Source organism: Lacerta agilis, chromosome 17 (assembly GCF_009819535.1).
Source record: "Lacerta agilis isolate rLacAgi1 chromosome 17, rLacAgi1.pri, whole genome shotgun sequence".
In the NCBI taxonomy this organism is placed as follows: domain Eukaryota; kingdom Metazoa; phylum Chordata; class Lepidosauria; order Squamata; family Lacertidae; genus Lacerta; species Lacerta agilis.
This window is the reverse complement of record NC_046328.1, coordinates 12,796,892-12,809,832: the sequence shown is the minus strand read 5'-3', so window position 1 is coordinate 12,809,832 and position 12,941 is coordinate 12,796,892. Positions and strand designations below refer to the sequence as shown.

Here is a 12,941-nt window from a genome sequence, read left to right as displayed (position 1 = left end):
TAGAGTTCTTGCACTGTATATGTTGCTCTGCCCACATTTGCTTCTGCAGAAAGTTGACCAGAAGCAATTGCGTCCCTTGGGCTGAAACATGGTTCCTTATCCTTGAAATAACTGGCCAGCCCCTCTTGGTTTCCTCCAGGATATTCTATTTCACTTCTCCCTTCGTTTCCTATTCCTTCCCACAAAAGACGCTCATCATTGTCCAGTAACTGAGGATGCCCAGCCTTTATTGGGTTGTTGAGAACTCCTAGGGCTCCCCCCCCCTTGAAAACCATTTTGAATTTCTGCAGACGTGCATGCTGATACTTCCCTCTAGAGCAGGCACCCCCAACCTCCGGCCCTCCAGATGTTTTGGCCTACAACTCCCATGATCCCTAGCTAACAGGACCGGTGGTCAGGGATGATGGGAATTGTAGTCCAAAACATCTGGAGGGCCGAAGGTTGGGGATGCCTGCTCTAGAGTAAATCTTACACAAATCCAGAGTGGAGTCCCTAAGATGGTTGGGTGGCACCTTGTACAACTCCTGCAGCCAAGTTGGTGCCAAATGTATTGCTTTGCTTTCCTCTGGACCCTACCAGTGAGGTGTGGGTCTTGTCATCTGGGCAGCCCGGGATCTCCATACACACTGCCCAGGCTTGCGCCTCGGGGAAGTCACTTCAATGCTGCTAACGCAGCTAAAACATCATGGGAGGCAGTAGTTGCAAATTCCCAGTCTCTGCAGCCACAGCAGGCACTGTGATTCTGCAGCAGTTTGACTCTCCCCCTGGAGGCGCACTCCATTGTCTTTTGAGACAGACAGATGTCAACACACATCTGTTAGAAACGTGATCTGATTCTTGTTAAAGGGTTTGTTTTCCTTTTCAGGACATTCACAAGGACCAACCCTACTATGACATTCCAGACGCCCCGTACAGAATTACTGTTCCCGATACATACGAAGCTAGAGAGGTAAGACACTCCAGGATGTTGAAAGATGAGTTGAAGTTTCTGGATTTGCATCTTCTTGCTCCTGCACGTGGTTAATGCTTGAAGGCGACTAATTACTTATGTCTGGCCTCATATATTTTTTCCTTCCAGATAATTTGGAACATTTCTGTTTCCTTGCACTGCAGCAGCATTGAACTGCAAAGGCCTCTCTGTGAAAGACAAGACTAGCATTTTGTCTGCCTTTGCCAGGCTGGAGTAGATGGGCTTACCTAGTTGCATATGGGTGGAGGAGCAAGAGCCCATCTTCCTCCCTGCTTGCCCAGTGTGCCCACCCCATCTCCTTTGTCCTAGATGTCCACATGTGGGGATTGGTACATAGGAAGCTGATTTGGTCCTTTTAGCTTAATGTTGTCTTCGCTGCCTGACATTGACTCTCTGGGGAGGCTGGGGGATGAACCTTGGACCTTCTGCATGCCAATCAGAAGCTTTAACACCAAGCTATTATTGATGAAAGGCAGCTAAGAAATCTAAGAAAGAAAGAAAAGAAACCAAATTCTGCTCAGGCTCGTTTGAAGTTAACGGGCCTAAGCTGGCCGTGTCTATTAATTTTAGAGGTTCTACTCTCTGAGTTGGACCAGCAACCCAAATAAAACTAAATACAGTTATTAAATAATAATGTGGGGGGGATTGAACACCACAATCAATGTTCTAGATAAAGTGCAGGAATCGAATGCACAATTTGAAACCATGCCAGAGCCTGCTTAGCTTTTCAAATGTGCTAGCAGTTTTACTGACACATGTTGGATATTTTGCATGTATGCCCGACCCAGCTTAATATTTGCTTTATAGTTGTACCTTGGAAGTCGAATTGAATCCATTCCGGAAGTCCATTTGACTTCCACAATGTTCGGAAACCAATGTGTGGCTTCTGATTGGCTGCTGGAAGCTCCTGCAACCAATCAGAAGCCACAGAAGGCCTGTCGGATGTTTGGCTTCCAAAAATAGTTTGCAAACCTGAACACTCATTTCCAGGTTTGTGGCATTCAGGAGCCAAAACGTTCGAGAACTAAGCTGTTCGAAAACCAAGGTATGACTGTATTTTGCTTTTATTATTCAGCATAAGAATTAATTTTACCAGCTGACTGTTTTGTGTCTCTTCTTTTAGAGTATAGTAAAGGATTTTGCCGCACGCTGTGGAATGATCCTCCAAGAAGCCATGAAATGGGCCCCTACAGTCACCAAATCTCACTTGCAGGTAACTTCTGCAAGCTGTAGCTAAATATTGGTTTATATTTATTTTATTTTTAAAGATGGAGGTATACTATCTAAAACAAGGCAGTCCCTCTCTTCTCCCACAGGAGGGAATGCCATTTTCGGTATATTGTATTAGACATTGTTTTAAAGTAGTATCAGTATCAAACTTTATTTTGGTCACAGAACAGCGTAAGATACAACATATGGACCTTGTTTTAAATTTTCTGCTTGCACTCAGACTATTCTCTCCGCTCTTCTTTCAGGAATATTTAAACAAGCATCAGAACTGGGTCTCTGGCCTGTCCCAGCACACAGGGCTGGCTATGGCCACGGAGAGCATCCTCCACTTCGCAGGCTACAACAGGCAGAACACAACTCTGGGGGTGAGTGAGGACAATCACCTCTTTGGTTAACTGGCCAGAGTTTGCTGTGTTTTTTTTTCTTGATTTATTGGCTATTTTATACAAGTGGAGCACAGTGCTCTCTGGGGAGTTAACAGTTTTCATTGACACGTAGGTAGCCGTGTTGGTCTGCCATAGTCAAAACAAAATAAAAAATAAAAAAATCCTTCCAGTAGCACCTTAGAGACCAACTAAGTTTGTTCTTGGTATGAGCTTTCATGTGCATGCACACTTCTTCATTGAGGAGGGGTACGCTCTGAATTCACATAACACGTTTTCCAGCGCCATACAACTCAGTTGCATCGCAGTGCCTGAGCTTGCTTTATTCCTCCTGCATCCCGGTCCCTTTCCCCCATTTGTGTCCTGTTTCTTAGATTGTAAGCCTGCAGGCAGGGACTGTCTTACAACTGGGGTCGGCAAGCCGCTGCAGGAGTCATTTCCTGGCTGAAGGGTGGGATTAAAACACCAAGAACACCACCACCTAATTCAGTTAGCAGATTCACGGCCACAAGATGTGGTGATGGGTACAGGCTTAGTTAATTTTAAAGGCGAAGGGGCTGGACAGATCCGTGGAGGTCTGTGAGTGGCTATTATAGATGCAGTGTCGGTGTAGAACCTCCATGTTCAGGCATAGCATACCACTGAATACCGTTTGCTGGACAGCAGCAGAAGGGGGCGGGGTGTGTGTGTACACACACACACACACAACTTACATAGTAATCGTATGGTTTTTTTTTTTGTAGGCAACCCAGTTAACTGAAAGGCCTGCCTGTGTAAAGAAAGACTATTCCAACTTCATGGCTTCACTTAACTTGCGAAATCGCTATGCTGGAGAAGTAAGTACAGCAGTCTAAGCTCTGTGGCATTAAAACAGGGGTCATTATTTTTCCCCCTCTTGCTTTGCTTCTCTTCACTAAAGTGAGTGAGATTTGCTCATTTACAGTAAACTATTGTGGCATGAAACGTTATTTTGAACGTTACACGTTTTAGTATCTACAACCATTTTATGTAGAAGTGACAATAAACCGAGTAACATTTGTTGCATCCATCATATTCTTCCTGAGCTCCTAGTACTTTTTAAAGCTTTTGGTTGACCAGGGATTCTTTCGTGGATCATTACATGCAAACAATGTTTAAACTTTGCCATTCAAAAGGGATGTATGAGAATATTCGGGAATGTTTTATTTTAATAATTTTCACCCAGCTCTTCTTTACCTGAAAATAAACTCAAAAGTGGTTTGCAGAATAAGATTGATTAAAACACCATGAAATAAAGATAACTCACAAAATGCAGAATCGACATTTTGCGAAGGCTATAATAGTAATGTTGCCGTGCTTTGACAGGGCTGAAAAGCTCTTCTTAGCCGTGGAGTAATTGGAAAACATTCATGTGACCACAAAGATAAACACTAGACATTTAAAGGTTTTTGCAAGCCCTGTTAACCGAGGGAGAATTCTCTTAACAGGTCGCTGGGATGATTAATTACTGTCACGCCACAGGCCGCACCTCAGATCTCAGTAAACTAATGATCAAGCAGCTCAACGAGGCCCTGGAACCAGGCCAGCCTGAACACTATACTCAAGTCATGTTTAAGATGACAGCCATGTTGATAAGTAGCAGAGGTAAGGACAACAGTTCAATTTTCCTTGCTCTGCCATGTGTACGTGCATATATACATGCTTTAGAGGGAGAAGCCACAGAAAAGGATGCTGAAAGAAGAATTTCAAACTGGTTCTTTTATTTCTCTATAAAAGAGAATTCTGTCCACTGGTTGATGGACAAATAATTATTCAGCTTTGTACAGCTGTAAGGATGATGGTTAGTTAGTTTGTTTAATCGATCAATCAATCAATCAGTCTCTTGCCCATGCTTCACCATACGGTCCCAGGGCACGTTACAGCTATTTATTTAAATATTTGTAGACCACACTTTTCAAGGGGGTGGGGAATGCATACAACACACAAAATTACAGCAGCATCACTAAAAGCATCAGTGCCTACCCTTAGATCGTAGGGTTGCAGGATTAAATAGCTACAGATGCCTATATTTGAGCAAAATGTTTGTGTGATAAATGCAAAATGTTGCTTATTTGTTTTGAAACTTATACACCACTCCTTTCATTTTTTCCCTGTAGTCCCATTAATTTAAGTGGGTCTACATTAAATATGACTAAGTCTGGACCCAACCCATTTAAAATACACTCTCTCTCTCTCTCTCTCTCTCTCTCTATGCATAAATGTTTCCATTTCAGACACTGACCCTCAGCTCTTGCATCACCTGTGTTGGGGCCCGCTGCGAATGTTCAGCGAGCATGGCATGGAAACGGCCATCGCTTGTTGGGAATGGCTGCTTGCTGCCAAGAATGGAATAGAAGTGCCGGTAGGGAAAACAACATCACTCGCAGCACAATCTGAGATGTGTTTACACAGAAGTTAATGTGTTCAGGGGTGCTTACTGTCCCCAGTAACTCTATTTATGGTTGCAGTCTTAAGAGTCATTCTCCAGAAGGAATCTGGAGTAAAAATTTGACAGTAAGAATAGACCCGTGTTTAAAATCACCTGTGCTAGAAATTATTTCTTCTCTGTCTGTTGGGTGGAAGAGGCTCTCCAGGGCTGGTTACCTCCTTCCTCTTGTTCTGTAGGTGAGGTTTATGAAATAACTTGGAAGTATCTTGCTAGAAGGATGTCCCTTTCTAGTTCCAGACCTGCTGCTTTCTCTCCGTTGACTTTGCAAGACTGGAATAATCCTCTCCCAGCTTCCCCTGTTATTTAGCCAGGCTGGAAAGGAGTCATATCCACCTCATTTGCCCTTCTATTTGGTGTTTCTAATTGCATAATGCAAAATAATAATAAATAACTATCCAGCTATTAAAGCGTAGTGCATTTGTTTTTGCTGCAAATATAGCAGAAAGGAAAGCAAAAGAAACAACATACGCTCACATTAACCGTAAGAGTAACCCACCAATCGTAATTTAAACACATACATTGATGTAGGTCGTCCATAGATATCTGACAGCATCTCACTTACAGTAAACTCCACTCAGTCTCTCCTGATTGGCTGATGGTCTCACTAACTCTCACTGGTTGCTGGGACACCAGGAGGCAGACCCAGGGCCTGTCCATCAGAGGGAACACCAATAATAACAGCACTACTGACTTCTCCCATTTGTTGTTGTTGTTGTTGTTGTTGTTGTTGTTGTTCAGTCGTTCAGTCGTTCAGTCGTGTCCAACTCTTCATGACCCCATGGACCAGAGCATGCCAGGCATGCCTATCTTTCACTGCCTCCCACAGTTTGGCCAAACTTCTCCCATAGTCACAGCTCATTCTCCATAGCTTGAGAGGCAAAGAGAGACATGGAGATCACGGCCTCAACTTCCACTGCCATCTCTGCAATAGTAGTGACACTTTTAGGCCAGTAGGAACTGGATAACCATGCGGGTGGTGCTGTGGTCTAAAACACTGAGCCTCTTGGGCTTGCCGATCGGAGGGTTGGCGGTTCGAATCCCCGCGACGGAGTGAGCTCCTGTTGCTTTGTCCCAGCTTCTGCCAATCTAGAAAGCACGCCAGTGCAAGTAGATAAATAGGTACCACTGTGGCAGGAAGGTAAACGGCGTTTCCATGCACTCTGGCTTCCATCACCGTGCTCCATTGCACCAGAAGTGGTTTAGTCATGGTGGCCACATGACCTGGAAAGCTGTCTGTGGACAAACGCCAGCTCCCTTGGCCTGAAAACGAGATGAGCACTGCAGTCCCATAGTCGCCTTTGACTGGACTTAACTGTCCAGGGGTCCTTTTTTACATGTAACTACTGTACTTGGCATATCACTTCAACACATTGGGTAGTGGTAGTTTGTAAAGATTGTGCCATGCGATAGCAAGAGCAGATAACTTGGCCCAATTTTCTTTGAAAGTGGCCTTATGTTGCTTTTGGAATACATGTGTGTTTAAGGGAAATATTCTAAAAATATCACATGAACTAGGTGTACACATGCATGCATTTCTGTGTACTAAGTAGCATACAGAACCAAAACATACGTCTAAAATTTCACTGTATACCCCACCATTTAGAATAGAATTAAGATCAGCAAGCAGGAAATGAAGCAAACGTTTGTGTTCCTCTTCCCTCCTGCCTCCCAGTTCATGCGAGAAATGTCAGGGGCCTGGCAAATGACCGTGGAGCAGAAGTTTGGCCTGTTCTCTGCCGAGCGGAAAGAAGCAGATCCCTTAGCTGCTTCGGAAGAGAGCCAACCCGAACCATGTCCACCAGAGGTCACGCCACATTACATCTGGATAGAAGTAAGTACTCCTCTCCTGCAGTCGCTAGATCCTTACAGCAGAGATGGAGCAATGTCCTGTGCTGGTGGATTAGGGCTCACGGGAGAGTCAGGAGGGTACAGATCCAGCAAGCATTCTGGAATGGAAGGAGAAGATATCCAAGGTTTTGTCAGGGCTAGGATGCCTGACAAGGGTGGCTAGTAGCAGATCTTTCAGGACCCTGGACAGAGCCCTTGGATCAGACAGTTTGCACTGGTAAGAGCTTCCAATACCCTTTCAAGGCTTCCTTGTCTGGAGCCTTATAGGGGCAGCCTTTGGGCACAAAGCCTAGCATTGAGGGGCTAATGCTGATCACATGGCCTAGGTTGGCAGGACTCTAAAAGAGTCACCGACAGTGGATACTAGATGGAGAAAATACATTCTATCAAGGCAGCTTTGTGTTTTCCTCGCATTACATCATTAAAGGACATTGATTTGATATCCACAAACCTAAGGAGTGATTCTTTAAGTAGCAAACTCTTCTGATGAAATGCTAGAGCCAGCATGGTGTAGTGGTTAAGAGCGGTGTACTCGTAATCTGGTGAACCGGGTTTGCGTCCCCGCTCCTCCACATGCAGCTGCTGGGTGACCTTGGCCTAGTCACACTTTTCTGAAGTCTCTCAGCCTCACTCACCTCACAGAGTGTTTTGTTGTGGGGGAGGAAGGAAAAGGAGATTATTAGCCGCTTTGAGCCTCCTTAGGGCAGTGATAAAGCGGGATATCAAATCCAAACTCCTCCTCTTCTTCTTCTAGACAGCAAAAGTTGTTCTGTTTTCCCATTGGCAATGCAAGGCTGTCAGGTTGGGCTATGACACCACCTGGTGGTTGAAGGCAGGATGAACATTTTGGGAAGTAGACAGCTCCCAGAACCACTGTCGAATAGCTCTTGCTGTCAGAAAGTTCTTCCTGATGTTTATATGTCACCTTCTCACGAAACGTCAGGGCAGTGTAAAGCAACATTAAAAAAAACCCAAAGCCACTAAAATGACTATCTACTCAGAAAAAAATTAAGCAAATTGCATAGGCTTGTTGGCATAAAGTCTTCAAGAGACGCCTGAAAATCGAAAGCCTGCTGAATCTCTCTGCTGGAACGGTGTTCTGCAGCATGGTGGCAGTAAATGCCTGATTTGTAGTTGAGGCCGTTCCTGTCTCTGTAACACAGGTAACAATTAAGATGGCTCCTTCATATGATCTTGGGTGATCGGGCTGGGATATGAGGGCTTTCATGTTCTCCCCTTTTGAGATCCTTTAAAGTGTAAGCATGTCTTGTGGGAAGTGAGTTCTGTAAATTTAAAAGCGAGCTTGCGGTCCATGTTTTAATTCTGTTGAAGAGATACATATAAACATTTCTCTTATTGACACAGTTCCTGGTGCAGAGGTTTGAAATCGCAAAGTACTGTAGCTCTGACCAGGTGGAAATCTTCTCCAGTCTACTCCAGCGATCCCTTTCTCTGAACATTGGGGGATCAAAAGGCAGTATGAATCGGCACGTGGCAGCGATTGGGCCACGTTTCAAGTAAGCGGGCGCCCCCCCCTTTTTTTAAAGAAAAAAAAGAAATGGGAAAATGCAACATGGGAAAGGCTTTGAAACTTGGATGTATCCTATCCTAGTCCTGACCAGTCTAGCCTCTGGCTGTGTTACAAGGGTAGCCAATATGGTGTCCTCCAGATATTGTGGACTTCACCACCCATCATCCCTGACTGTTGGCCACACTGGCTGGGGCCACTGGGACTTGGTGTCCTCAACATCTGGGGACATCGTGTTGGTTAGCCTTGCTCCATTGCACCCAACTATGTGCAAAATAAAATGAGCCTAGGACAGATCTCTAGTTGGGAGATGGATAAAAAGGTGTTCACTGGCTCTCTGTTAATAAATTAGCCAAATCCATTGATATGGAGCCATCTTGAAGATGATGGTTCAGCCTAACTCATTGTTTGCACCTCTATTCACATGACCAAAAGCAAAACCAGACTTTATTTCCCGTTCACCAAAGCCAACCACAAATGAACAATCACACCCTACGCCAACCCCAACCTCTCTCACCGCCAAAGGAGCACAAGCGAACAACAGAGAACCTACACAAACAACGCTGACACCAAACCCTACTCATATTAAGTAAAATAAACACATCGTCACCCCACCCCACCCATCTCCCCATCCCACTCACCTCTCTCCCCCTTTTCTTCCTAATGTCTCAACAACAAAAACTGATTTGTAAAAATGTTATATGGAAAAATACGAGAGAGACATTGGACTACCTTTGTAAATCAAGAAAATCTCAGGGAGAGTTAATCCCCCTTTCATCTCTTCTGAGCCGTCCTGCCTTTGCACCTCCAAAATCTGGAACTAACCAGCTTTTCTTCAGCACTGGATTTTGACTGCTCTCAATAGAACACCATGCTGCTGAAGGGTACAGCGGGATCACATTGCAGGGGTGCCTTCATTTTTATTTTCACTTTAAAAAAGAAAGAGCTTGCACTTGCAGCCTTGGTGCAATAAAACAGGGGTAGGGAATCCCTGCGGCCTTCCAGATGTGTTTGGACTCCAGCTCCAGCCGCCCCAGGTGTGATGGGAGTTGTAGTCCGGCAACATCTGAAGGGCCAAAGGTTTCCCACCCCTGCAATCAGGCACCCTCCATAAAACGTGGCAAGCACTGTGTGTGTTTGCCCCCGTTCAGAGCACGTGTTAACAGGCTCCTGAGCCCCAATGAGTAATACATGCTTGTGCACCAGCCTGCAGAGGATTATTATTATGTTTAATTGAAATTGGAAACCTGCTAGGGAAGAGTATTCACATGCCTTTTCATGTATTTATGTATTCATTACTTTCGGCATTGTTTAGGCTGCTGACTCTGGGATTGTCCCTGCTTCACGCTGACGTGGTTCCAAATGCAACGATTCGCAATGTCTTGAGAGAGAAGATATATTCAACTGCTTTTGATTATTTCAGGTACATATTGCTGTGTTTTTGCTCCTTACTTAACATGTGAGAAAGGTAAAGTGGACAATCCAAGCGCTCCCCTTAATTCCTCCCCTACCCCAACATACCAGCACAGCAATAAGATATTGCAACTCTCTATGTTTTAGGTAGCTGCCCTGGAAATGAAAAAGAGCTAAGAGTTAAGAAAGGGTGGCAGCTTTGAACTGTGCTCCTAATAGCCTGGTTTTGTGAATGAGTCTTGGGCTCATCTGCTCCCTCTTTTTCTCTGGATGATCAGTCTTTTACTTCAGTTTTAAGTGCAGTATTAAAAAGAGAGAGTCAACTTTAAGCTATGATTTATGATCCTAGCTTGTTTCCCTAAACCAGGTATGGTTAAGCTGTGGCCCTTTAGATGCTGTTGTACTACAACTCCCATAATCCCCAGCCAGAGATGATGGGATTTGTAGTCCAGTGATTTCTGGAGAGCCGCAGGTTACCCATCCCTGCCCTAGGTCATAGTTAAGTTTAGCCGCAGCTTAAGGTTTGGACAGAACGATAGACTGCAGTTGATTGAAAATGGAAGTGAAAGCTTTTCCTTGCTTCTGTACCAAAGGAGGAGAGGGGATGCAGGTGTGTGTACACGAGCTCAAGGTTCATTCTTGTAAACATTAAAGCATAGTTTAGCATTTCATCTCAACCAGGCCATTGTCTCTTACCCAAAGTACCTGCACTCTTCTAATTTATGCTTTGTGTGTTTAAGCTCTGCTCCAAAGTGTCCAACCCAAGGGGAAAAGAGGCTGCGCGAGGATATCATCATCCTAATCAAGTTTTGGACTGCCATGTTCTCTGACAAGAAATATTTGACAGCCAGCCAGCTTGTTCCCCCCGGTGGGTCTCAGATAAGAAACTATAAAACAGTTTTCCTTTCCCTTTTTCACTTGTCTGGTTCGGTGACGGGACGCTTCCTTTTCTTTTCAGATAATCAAGATACACGGAGCAACCTGGACATCACTGTTGGGTCTCGGCAGCAAGCCACCCAGGGATGGATAAATACATACCCTTTGTCCAGTGGCATGTCAACTATCTCCAAAAAATCAGGTCTGTCTCACGTGACACTTCTTTATCCTGAGCATTGCTAAACCCTTCCTAATTTATGTTTTATACTCCCATCCCCACGAGGAGAACCATTCCCGCTCATTTGATTCTCTGCAAAAACCCTTAGATGTATGTTAGGTCTAGACATAATGACAATGACCAGTGTCAGGATGCTGCAAGCGGCTCCCGGCTGGTTGCCCAGGAAAGTATAAAGACTGTCTTACTGTCCTTTATTATTCCAATCTTTACAGAGAAAGGCTATAGAACCCAGCCTCTTGGATAATGGCATTGTCCCGAGTGAATCTCCACCCCCGTCTCTCCCACTTCCTCATTCGTCACTTCTATGGTTGCTGCTACGTGCCCTCTCTCTTTGAGCTCTTTGCTCTCCTACTTTTAAGGCTCACCGGGTTCTGGGAGATGGAGGGTCCGGGATGCTTTCTAAAGACACCGTGTCAGTCACCTGCCACTCCGGTTCTGCCTCCTCCTCCTTTCCCATTATTTCCCAACTTTTTCCCTCTTCTGCCTCTGAGCTGTGACCTCCCTCAAACCCCTGTTATAAATCTATACTGTCTTCCTCTTACTCCTCCCTAGAAGAGTCAGGATGGGGAGGCGGTCTCCACCATTCCTTCTCTGCCCAGTCCCTGACACCCAGTGAGTTTTCATGGCTGAGTGAGCATTGAAGCAGGATCTCCAGTCCTGCTATTACACTAAATTGCCTTAGTATTACATGTTTTGGCCAACATCAGGTCTGCCAGTTTAAGGTTGTTTTTAGCTGCGATGCAGAAAATGGTACCTGAGGCCTTTTATATAAGAAGCCTGTGTTCTGTGTTTTTAATTTTTATATATATATATATATATATATATATATATATATATATATATATATATATATCCCAATATCTAGGATTGTTGTTGTAGCAAGAACTTGCACAACATTGACCTCGGCCAGAATCAAAAGTAAGGTTTCAGTTCCCACCATTTCCTGGTCTGTGCATCTCTAAATGCAGAGAATGCATTATCATTGTTATTAATAAGATTTCTTCTCTGTGCTTCACTATGTAGTCCCAGGGCAAGTTATAACACTTTGAAAGTGCCATATTAGAATCAGTTAAAACAAATTTGCAGTCAGGAGAATAGGTGGGGTCCTACAAAATACACATCTAAGGAGTCAGTGGCCAGAGTAAAGAGTTGTTTCATCAGCATATTATGCGTATTTCAAGGACTTCTACAATTCTATAGTCAAAGCTGTGTGTGTCCCACCCCCCATGCATAGTAGTTCCACAATGCTGCACTTATGTGATAGGAAGCTGCTTTATACCATGTCAAACCCTTGGGCCATGTCGCTCAGTGTTGTCTACGGTGATTGGCAGTAGCTCTCTAGGATTTCAGGCAGGAGTCTGCAATAGTCCGCTGCCTCATGAACGATGCTAAAATAGCACAGCGCTGAAAACCATTGTCCACTTTGGTCACTGCTAAGCAGCGGTTTTGTACGGAATTGGTCCGCCATCAGAAACCCTTGCAAAGCAGGAAGATATGGAAAAGAGACTTGAGAAAGCTCACTGTGTTCTTTTTAAGGAATGTCCAAGAAGACCAATCGAGGTACCCAGCTTCACAAGTACTACATGAAAAGGAGAACGTTGCTGTTGTCACTGCTGGTAAGCTGCTTTTACGTCTTCAGTAGAGTGGATTTGGCTTATACACTTTTGTTAGGCACCAGTGTTGAGTTAAGGTAGTGAAGGAAAACGCAGGAAGCTGTTCTGTTCCAGGCGAGACTGTTTGTCCATCTAGTCCATGGGTAGGCAATATGGTAAAGTCCAGATGTTGCTGGGCCACCACTCCCATCATCCCTCCCCCAGTGCTGGCTGGGGGTGTTGGGAGTTGTAGTCCAACAGCATATGGAGAACACCACCTTGGCTATCCCTTATCTAGTCTCCTCCGTCTGACAGCAGCTTTCTCTATAAGGGGTCTTTCCCATCCCCTTGCAACACGATTCTTTGAATTGGAGACGTCATGAATTGGAGCTGGAA

The 12,941-nt window shown here is 44.7% G+C and overlaps 1 protein-coding gene across 1 annotated transcript in view; it reads left to right on the top strand.

Moving 5' to 3' along the window:
• Positions 1–12,941, top strand: part of PI4KA (phosphatidylinositol 4-kinase alpha) — an 81,950-nt gene that overhangs the window by 49,959 nt on the left and 19,050 nt on the right. Inside the window, 12 exon segments of the mRNA XM_033174826.1 lie at positions 866–949; positions 2,094–2,183; positions 2,446–2,565; positions 3,327–3,419; positions 4,050–4,206; positions 4,836–4,963; positions 6,723–6,881; positions 8,264–8,415; positions 9,742–9,849; positions 10,580–10,707; positions 10,798–10,917; positions 12,490–12,569. Of these exon segments, the coding sequence (XP_033030717.1) occupies positions 866–949; positions 2,094–2,183; positions 2,446–2,565; positions 3,327–3,419; positions 4,050–4,206; positions 4,836–4,963; positions 6,723–6,881; positions 8,264–8,415; positions 9,742–9,849; positions 10,580–10,707; positions 10,798–10,917; positions 12,490–12,569 (1,419 nt within the window).